Source organism: Delphinapterus leucas, chromosome 6 (genome assembly GCF_059928025.1).
Source record: "Delphinapterus leucas isolate spDelLeu-1000000601 "Yukka" chromosome 6, BTC_Dleu_Yukka2, whole genome shotgun sequence".
Taxonomy (NCBI): Eukaryota; Metazoa; Chordata; class Mammalia; order Artiodactyla; family Monodontidae; genus Delphinapterus; species Delphinapterus leucas.
The window spans coordinates 90,789,682-90,800,002 of record NC_143134.1 but is presented as its reverse complement, the minus strand read 5'-3'; the positions used below and the strand labels follow the sequence as shown (position 1 = coordinate 90,800,002).

At 48.0% G+C, this 10,321-nt stretch overlaps 1 protein-coding gene across 1 annotated transcript in view; it reads right to left on the bottom strand.

Annotated features, from left to right (window-relative positions):
* Positions 1–1,353: 1,353 nt before the first annotated feature.
* LOC111188112 (stimulated by retinoic acid gene 6 protein-like) overlaps positions 1,354–10,321 on the bottom strand; it is a 61,427-nt gene continuing 52,459 nt past the window's right edge. Inside the window, 9 exon segments of the mRNA XM_089913448.1 lie at positions 1,354–1,392; positions 1,395–1,505; positions 2,236–2,382; positions 3,103–3,266; positions 4,548–4,667; positions 5,759–5,876; positions 6,337–6,385; positions 6,705–6,786; positions 9,928–10,003. Coding sequence (XP_089769574.1) covers positions 1,358–1,392; positions 1,395–1,505; positions 2,236–2,382; positions 3,103–3,266; positions 4,548–4,667; positions 5,759–5,876; positions 6,337–6,385; positions 6,705–6,786; positions 9,928–10,003 — 902 coding nt within the window. The 3' untranslated portion in view covers positions 1,354–1,357.

Genomic DNA, 10,321 nt, shown 5'->3' with positions numbered 1-10,321 from the left:
TCACCACAAAGGGTAACATTACAAACAACGACTGATATTTATTGAGAGTTTAGGATATGTTGGGCACTAGCTTAGGAGTGTTTGTGTACATTAACTCATTTTATCCTCAAAATAATTTTTGGCGTTGCGGGTATCATTCCCTTTTTATATTAATATGTAGGGGAAAGAAAGCACAGAAAGGTGAGGTAACTTAGCCAATGTCACACAGCTAGAAAGTGGTGGGGGGGGGATCCCAATACTCTGAGTCCCAGTTTCCTTAGTTTCAAAAAGCAGAATGACAAAGCTTGGTTGCAGAGATAAAGTTAAAAGAGATACGTCTGGCAGACACATCTAGCAAAGGACTGGGCTTACAGAAGGTACTCAGTAATGATTACTGGATTTCAATGGCTCTGGGATTTGTGAGGTGGATGGGGACTTCCCTCACCCTATGGGTGAGTCCTCCTGGTACTTGCACAGGTTTTGTGAGTGACAGGTCCCCATTTATCAGAGATATTATGCTGGGGAATGAAGAATCTGGGTAAGTACTGGGCCCCCTGCACAAAGAGAAAGGTCCAGGCTTCTCAACCGGGCACCTGGACCCCCTTGAATGGTCTAACCAGCCCCGAGCACCATGCCCTGCATACACCAGAGGGCTCGCCCTCCTCAAACCTGCGCCCACACTTTTGCTCCTGTTGTCCCCCACCTTAAATGCCTGCCCATCGCATCTCTGCCTCCTCAGACAAGTGGCTTTCTCAGGGAATGCCCTCTTTGTCAGAGAGAATCTGTACATCTGATTTGTGACCAAGGCCCAGGTCAGTTCTGATCCGTTCCCCATCCCAGTGGATGTGGGAGAGAGAGCTCAGTGTGTGTCTGCTCACCCACCAGACTGGAGGCTGGGATCGTGGATTCCTTCTCTCCCACCACCATAAGACCTAGAAAGGAGGAAACAATGAGGACCCTGTTGGATTAAGGCCATACTTTCTCCCAGAGAAAAACTGTGTCAAACTCTCCTGATATAAAAATTTTTACCACCTTTTTCAGTGACACAAGGTTCTGCCCTGTGGCTAAATTAAGTGTGTCTCAACATGGATCTCCCCAAGGCTGCCTCCTAACCATGGATAGTGGAAATCATTATTGGGCAAAGTTTGTTCAACAGAAATTCTCTTTAGTTCTTGATCTTTTTACCAAGGGAATGAATTAGACCTGAGACTTCATTGTTCAGCCCAAGTGCCACCCCGTGAATTGCTGGCCTGTATGCCATCTGTGTGGACAGCGCCTGTGCATCCCATCACACTGCAGGGGACAGCTGCTGGGTAGCCTGGGCCTTCTCAGGGGCAGATGTCCTGGAACGGCCTTGTCGCAATGTGGGAGGTCAACGTCAGCTCTCCGAGCACATCAACAGAATCTGGGTAAGTCCCGGGAGCCATGACCTGGCCTTGATTTTCTGAGCGTGACCAGTCTGGGGTTGTTGATCAGGGTCTGCAGCAGTAGCCACCTTGTCCTGGACCTCACTGAGGTGCGGGGACCTAGGACAGAACCAGAACCAGTAGGCTGGGAGGAGGGGGCAGCTTGTCTCTGTCCTTCTCAGAGGCTGTAGCAAAAGCTGCCCAGAAGGTGCGAGGTGTAGAAGAAGGAGCTGGACTAGGACTCCTGGGGACATGAGGGCGGCTGGAGGGATGTGAGTTTGTCCCACAGATCTGGGTATCTGCAGCATTGGGAATAGCAATGAAAACGGTCCAGGTCAGTGTTGAGTGTCCACGACAGAACATGGCTAACTGGAGGGCTTCCCAGCGGAAGGCAGAGCAGAATAATAGGGGTGGCAGGGGTGGGAGTAGACAGTATAGAACCTTCAGGGGATAGGAGTCGGTGGCTGGGAGAGCTTGTGGTAAGGAATGGGGCAAATTAAGCAAAACTGCACACCATCTTGGAGGGCACCTGGCTTGCAGCCTGAGCTATGGGTAGCATCTCAAACAAATGGTTGAATGAAGGACTCAGCTAGCAGAACTAGAGCTCGTTTCTGGAAACAAGGAGCCCAGTTGGCAGGACAAGGACACAAGGCCTCAGGGGTCCTGTAGCCAGGCTGACTGGAGGCAAAGCCTCCTGATCCCCTGGGTAAGAAGGGCTCCCAGGGCAGGGAGTGTGGAGGAAGAGGGGCAGGGAAGGAGGAACCTGGGACATCTCAGGGATCCCAGGGAAGCCTGAAGGTACGTGTTTCCTGGTGTCCGACCCCAGTGTAGGTTCAAACAGGAGACTTACCTGCTGACTGATTTAGGTACCAGTATTTGATGGCCTGCTGCAGCCTCCTCTCTCTGTGGCCTGTGATCAGGATGTGACAAAAGCTGACGAGCACAGGGTTGGTGTGATAATGATCCACATAGAGCATGCCAATCCACGCACTGAACCCTGAAATCCAGAAGGCAAGTCAGGCCACGCAGTACGTCCCAGGATGGCCCAGCTTGTGCTTTTTATGACGCAACTGCAGCATCACTTTGTTCCCAAATGGTGCCTGTGTCTTTGCGGAGAATCTAGAAAATGAGGTATAAGGAGCTGGAAAGATTCTTAGAGATCACACCCTAATCTGTTCATTTTATGGGAATTTGAAGCTCATAGCAGCTAGGAGCCTCTGTGTCTTATATGAAGAAGGCAGCAGCCATTAAATGAATGAATGAGTGAATGAACAGACATGGGCCAGAAATAGGACAAAAACTGTTTTTTCTCCACAGAAAAAGCTTTGATTTGGGCGCATCGAAACTGAACAAACCATTTTCTTAACTAAGCTTGCAGCTAACAACACCAGTAATTCTGAGATGTGTTTTCTCAACATTTTCAGAGCCACGCATTCACAAATTACCTTCTAACTGTTCAGATAGAATTCGCTACCTCTTACTGCCCTTCATTCTATCTCAAAGGTCTGTCAAACATGCAAGTATTTAATAGCCTGAATTCCCTTCTGACCATTGGGCTGAATAGTTTTGTTTTGTTTTTCTATTCAGCTTTATAGCCTCCATGGGAAGATAAGCTCTAAGCATAAGTGAAGTATGCACTCAGGCCTCTGGTACCCGACTTCCAGGCAGCTTCTGCAAAAGTACAAGGCCAGCGCTCCCCAGATGCATGGCCACGTACCCATGTCTGCTCTCTCACAGCCACTCTGCAGAATGGTCCTGTCGATGCGGGCGATCAGCCACGTGCCCAGGATGCAGCTAATGAGAAGCCTGCAGAGGCAGGCGCCCAGGCCCAGCAGCACGTTGTAGAAGAACAGAAAGTAGTTGAAGTTGTGGAAAGCTCTCCTGCAGACAAAAGCAGGTGGAGGGGCAGCGCCTTTCAGTATGAGAAGGTGGCTACGCAGGTGGGCTCAGGGGCCCCCCAGACCTGTGGTCAAAGCCTACGTCTCCCATCTCCTAGCCGTGTGACCTTGTGCTCTTAGCAGGAGCTGACTGTCCCCATTTCGCAGGTGATGTGAGGACTGGCTCAGAAACAGTGTAGAGGGTGCTGAGCCCAGGGCAGGCTGAATGTGAGTGGGGACTATAAACCTCATGTGGCTACAGCTGGGTTTGTGGTTATGGCAGAGGGTGTGGCTTTCCCACTGTCCACTGCAACAGTGACCTGCCCCCAGCTAGAACTGCTCCAAGTCCTCCAGATGAAATTTCTCAAATGACCATCTGATCACGTGATCGGTCTCCTGTTGCCTACGGGATGAAGCCCAAACACTGCATATGAATTCTGGGGTCCTCTCTGAGAGGGGCTTTTCTGGCATTACCACTTTGTACCTCCTTCCTGTCCCTCACCATCCAAGGCCACCGCATGGCCACAATATTGGATTCTCACTCTTCTCCCAACACATCCTGCCCTTTCATGGCTTCCTGCTTGCATCGGTGCAGCGGGGGCTGCAGCCACGCCATCTCCTCATCTCTGCCTGTAGGAATCTTACCATCCCACCAACCTCAGCTCACATGTCCCGCCTGTAGCTGAAAGAGAACCCCCGCCTCTCCTGCACCCCCCCGCCTCTCCCCCCCCACCCCCACCCCCCTGCCTCTCCTCCACCACCCCCTTCTTCGTTACTCATGTTTCTCTTGCAATGCTTTCACACCCTCTGGACTCTACTGTCCCTATATGTCTGTGTCTGTCGGCTCCAGTGCACCGTGAGCACATCACAGGCAGATTGTGTGGGGTATCTCTTTATCCTCAGTGCCCGTGTTGTTTCCTCCATGAGTGAACAGCTTTGAATGAATGAACTAGAAAGGATTACCCATGGGACAGGCACTATTGTTCTAAGTTCATATTTTAATGCATTTCAGCCTCAGAACACCTCTCTGATGTATGCACAATTATTTGTAACATGAGGAAGTGGAGGTTCATAGATGTTTAGTAAGGGCACACAAGGTCACAGAGCTCATAAGGGGCAGAGCCAAGATTTGGCTGCAGGCAGTTAGGCCCCGGCTCTGAACCACTGCCCCTCACCCTCTCAGAGAGTGTAGAGTCCACCCAGGAACCTGCCAAGGGTGAAGAGGAAGGAACGAGACTGCTGAGGCCAAAGCCCTACAATGCCCCGCTCCCTTCTCTGCCCTCACCTGTTGTTGAGAGCCAAGGGCTTCTGCTTGTCAGCTGTTCCCATCTTTGGTTGCAGGAAGAAGCTGGCGGCAATCCATACCTGCAGGACCATGAGGCCCAGGACGATGGATATGGTGAGGCTGAAACACAAGGTGAGACCATGCTGAGGTGGCCTTGTCCACTCTTCCCAAGCCCATCTCGAATGCCCCTTGATAGAGAGAAGAGAGATGCTGACTGCCTGCCAGACCAACAGTAGCTTGAGCTCTGCCCTTTATGCCTACAGAGCATTCTCCTGCCCACTGTGCAGATGAGAAAACTGAGGCTCACAAAGGGCAGATGACTTTCTTAAAGCTGCATCATCAGGTCTTCTGGCTCCAGACCAGAACTCCAGGATTTAATTATGTCTTTTTGTTGAGGGGTGGCAGCTGGGCTGAGTGGTTTAACAGCATAGGAATCAAAGAAAGGATGGGGTTTTTAGAAGAGCTCATGAAGGCCACGGGAGAGTGGACAGGGCAGGTTCTGCCCCAGACTCACAGGAAGCTCTAGGTGAGTTTGGAACAAAGGAGCTCAGAGCAGGGAGGTCCCCAGAGGGCATTACGCCCTGTGTTTGCATTCTTTGAGTGGCAATGTGAGGTGGTGGTTTAAAGAGGCTTTGGCTTCAGATTGCCCAGCTCCCAGTCCTGCCTCCTCCCCTGGGACAAACTGCTCAGCCTCTCTGTGCCTCTGTTTCCTCATCTGAAAAAAGGGAGCTAATGTAAGTCCCAACCTCAAAGAGTTCTTAAGAGAAAAGATGTGTAGTGAATTCTCAATAATGTCAGCATTCACTTTTACTTTCCATATGGGTAAACTGAGGCTCAGAGAGGCACTTACAAGCCACACATCTGATCTAAAACCCAAGCTCAGATTCCCTCTCTCCTTCCACTATACTGTCCTTTCTCTCACTTCACCTCCCTGAACCTCAATCTTTCCACCTATAAAATGGACACATATATATCTCCCACAGACACAATTGTGAGGACACCATTGAACGGTGAGAGTGGAAACATTTTGTAAACTGAGAGGTTCCCATCACAATGAGTTGGTATTTTAGCCCATCCTTGGGTCAGAGCTGGGAGCATGGGTCCAGGGATTGGTGAGAGCCCAGCAGGGAAGGGGTATTTCAAACAGCAGCTGTGAGGGCCCACCAGCTCCCAGGCCCTGGGCAGTGACACGAAGTCCACCCAGCACTTACATCCCGATGCCCAGTCCTCGGAGCATCTCCAGGGCCTGATTGTGGATGACAGGTAGCACCAGGCTGTACATGATCACTAGGCCACACAGGCTCTGCATCACGTGGATGATGAGGTAGCCTGTGGGTCAAGGGAGCCGGTGGTCGCTCAAGGCCCTTCAGGATCCAGTCACACAGGTCCCACCCTGCAGTCTCCCCTCTAGCCTCCTCCCAAGCGAAGGTCCTGGCACTCTTACTTGCACTGTGTCTTCTGCCTGGCATGACCGCTGACCTTCTGCTCACCCTGCCAGGTGCAGTTCAAACATCAACTCCACTAGAAAGGCTTCTTGCCCTGTCCTGGGTGTGGACAGTCACTTCCTCCTCTGGGTCACCACCGCCCTTAGCATACACACCCCGTGGGCACAGGACAGGTGGTGATGATGACCTACACGAATGTGTGCTTCTCACTCCTTCCGGAAGGTCCCTCAAGGAAGAGCTGGGGCCACTTCTGCCCTACGTCTCTCCTCCCTACCCACAGCCAGGACTCTGCAGGTGCGCAGGGAATGTGTATTGAATTGAATGGGTCATGTGAGGGCACTTACCCCACAGAATATAAGCTATCTGCCAGCCAGAGTACCTTGCAATGGCCACCTGAGATTTAGAAAGAAAAAAGGGTCTGAGAGGGGAGACATGCTGATTACCTCTAACACGTGTCCAGCATCCTTGTCTCATGTGAGGGTCACCCACCAACCCACCAAGGCAGGTGTCATGATTGTCCTCATTTTACAGATGAGGAAACTGAGGGCTGGATGGGGACAGTGGCTGTCCCGAGTCACCCAGCAGCAGAACATACTAGAATTGAAGACTCTGGACCCCCAGCCCAGAGCTCTTCCTTGCCCCTCTCCCTCCGTCTGAGATGCAGGAGAGCAGGTTTTGGCCTCGGAGCAGAGAGAGGCCTCTGTAGACTTACCACACTCTCTGACGAGGAAGGATTATGGAACTTCAAAGGGAGAAAGTGTTTATCTCCTGCCCACAACCTCTTCATTTGCTTTCTAAAGAAAAAGTGGGCGTTAGTAATGCTCATGACCAGGGCTTAAAAATCATTTTTTAATACTTTTTTTGAAAATTGAGATATAATTGACATATAACATGATATTATTTCAGGTGTACAATATAATAATTCGATATTTGTATATATTGTGAAATGATCACAGTAAGTCTTGTTAATATCTGTCACTGCACACAGTTACAAAATTTTTTTTCTTGTGATGAGAACTTTTAATCTACTCTCTTAGAAACTTTCAAATATTCACTATTTTTTAACTGTAGTCGCCATGCTGTACATTACATCCCTATGACTTATTTATTTTATAACTGAAAGTTTGTGCTTTTTGATGCCATTCACCCATTTCACTCCCCCCACCCCACCTCTGGTAACCACCAATCTGTTCTATGAGTTTAGTTTTAGTTTTGTTTCGTTTAGAGTCCATATATGAGTGAAATCATATGGTATTTGTCTTTCTCCACCTGACTTATTTCACTTAGCATAATGTCCTCAAGGTCATAAATGCTGTCACAAATGACAAGATTTCATTCTTTTTTATGGCTGAGTAGTATTCTGGTGTGTGTGTGTGTGTGTGTGTGTGTGTGTGTGTGTGTGTGTGTGTGTGTATTCCACATCTTCTTTACCCATTCACCCATCCCTGGACACTTAGGTTGCTTCCATATCTTGGCTATTGTAAATAGAGCTGCAATGAACACTGGGGTGCATGTATCTTTTTAAATTACTGTTTCCACTTTTTTGGATATATGCCCAGGAGTGAGATTGCTGGATCATACGGTAGCTCTATTTTTAATTTTTTGAGGAGCCCCCATACTATTTTCATAGTGGCTGTACCAATTTACCTTCCCACCAATAGTGTAGGAGGGTTCCCTTTTCTCCACAGCTTTGTCAACACTTATCTCTTGTCTTTCTGGTAATAGCCATTCTGAAAGATGTGAGGTGACATCTCATTGTGGTTTTGATTCGCATTTTCCTGATGATTTAGAAATCTTAAACTTAATATATTTTGTAAAAATAGCATATAGCTACCTAATCTCAATGGTGACTGAATGTGAGAGTTGAGACTGTGTGTGTGTCTTTTAGTTTCTTTAGCTTGATCTATTTTCTTATTTTCTCTACAATGAATATACATTACCTGTATAATATTATTTCAAAACAGGTAAAACAATTTTAACGATAGCCCCCCACTTATAACAACATAAAATGAAATGAAAAAGAAGCCACAATTCCTCACAATCCCAGCACCCAAAGAAATCACTGTGTGCTTTTCCCATGTGCCGTCTCAGCCTGGCCTTTTGCCTAAAGATTAGGTTGGCATAGTTTTGTTCACAGTCCACATTCACATCTATATCCTCCTTTTTTCTTAACATCCCATTCCAGCAATTTCCAGGTTATTTTGCAATTTTATCACCAGTGAATTGGGAAAACTTAGTATGAAATAAAGAATGTAAGTATCTCATTAATAGTTTGCATATTTATTACATAATGAAATGATATTTGAGTTATGCTGGGTTAAATAACATATTAAATTATTTTCACCTCTCCTTTAACTTTTTTAAATAGTGTCTATTAGAAAATGTAAAATTGTATCTGTGGCTTTCATTGTGTTTCTGTTTGGCAGTACCAGAGGTGTGCAACCAGGAATACAAACATGCACAGATATATTTGCAGAGAAAATTTCTGGAAGGATGCACAGAAAATGAATAATAGTGCTTAGCTCTTGGGCAACAATCTGGGCCCTGATGGGAAGAAGACTTACTTTACACTAAATATTTTTGTAACTTTGTTTTTAAAACACAAGCCTGTAGATAGGTTGGCATAATTATAAGAAAAATAACAATACTGGCACAGTGCTAGTGCTGTCCAAAGGGTGCTTTCTCATCCATTATTTCCTCTGCCCCATGGTCCTGTAAAGGAGGCAGGGCGGGGATTGTCACTCCTGGGTGACAGGTGTGGGAGGGAAGGGCCAGCCTGGACGGGAGGGAGGCCTCCCCACCACAGGGGCCTTCTTGTCCCTGTGCCCTCAGCTACCCTCCACCCACATCCATGCAGCCAGCTCTGCATTGTGGTTGTTCCTGGTTGCGGTCAAATGCCTCAGTGAATATCTCCCAAACACTTGTAGGCTAATGAAGGAAGGAGCAGACATATCCCTACAACAGGCAGGGAAAGGGTAAGCAGCAGTGTCCAGTCCACCCACAGAGCCCAGGGAGAAGAAAGCAGAGACAGGGAGCAAGCCAGGGCTGGGATGGAGAACTGGGGCTCTTTGTGCCAGCAGAGTCTTCACTTAGATGTCATCTGCAAGAGACCCAACCTTTGAGTAGCCAGATGGGGAGGATGCAAAAGCAGGATGCTCTGCAGGGGTGGGAATTGGCCCTGGGCTTCCTGTGAGTGAGTGGGTGACTGTGAACTAGAGACTGAGACAGAGAGAGAGAGAGAGAGAGCGCGAGAGAGCGAGAGAGAGAGAGAGAGAGAGAGAGAGAGAGAGAGAGAGAGAGAGAGAGGCAGAGACAAAGGCAGAGAAATGGAGAGAAAAGGGAGCAATAGATACCTAAATTCAACTTCCGTCTGCATGCAAATGCCAGCTACATACTGAAGGCCATCCCCTCCTCCTGTGCTGCTGCTCTAGAGACGGATGCCCCTGGTTCCCTTGTCCCAACCTCCTGTGAGGTCCCCTTGAGCCAGATTCACCTGCTGGGAGCGCAGTGTGATTAGTCCTGGAGAGCAGGGCGGGTCTAACACCTAGTAGCAATGCCGAAGTGTACAAGAAATGACTAGGTCAGAAGGCGCCAGAAGACGAGATCAGCTGCTAACAGCCTGTGGCTAAAGTTATTGTGTTGAGTCTCGCCTGCTCAGCAGGTGAACATGGAGATGAAAGTACCGCTTGGGGTTTTGCTGAAAACCAAAAGAAGACTCTAATCACAATGTCAAGCTTATAGTGGGAGCTCAAATCAATAGTTTTTTGTCTGTTTGTTTTTGTCTTTTACTACCAATAGGTATGGTTGTCCCTAGACCCTATATATACTGCTGTTCCCAGTTTGGGCACTGCTGGCACTGCCTGGGAATTCTGAGAAAAGTCTGTCAGCTGCTTTCCCGGCTGAAGACACACAAATGACTCCTAGAACCCTCTTACCTGTAACAAGCCAAGATGTGAAACAGGTAGCTCACACACGTGAGGGAGGCAGGCAAGATAGTCACCACCCAGACTCCTGAAACAGAAAAGGTGATAAGAGAGGTCTCAGAAGATGAACCAGAAACTATTTTTAAAATGCAGAGGGAATTCCCTGATGGTCCAGTGGTTAGGACTCCGCACTTTCACTGCTGAGGGCCTGGGTTCAATCCCTGGTCGGAGAACTAAAATGCAGAAACTCACAACAGAAAGGTTTGGGCAAAATATACTGTACTTCCTTTAACACACCTCTTGTGCAAATAACATTTTGCTTATTTTCTGTTTCATTTTAGACATACACCCTCGATATCCTTTATTTCCTGTGTATTTATAATCTTTGCCTTTGGTATTAATATTT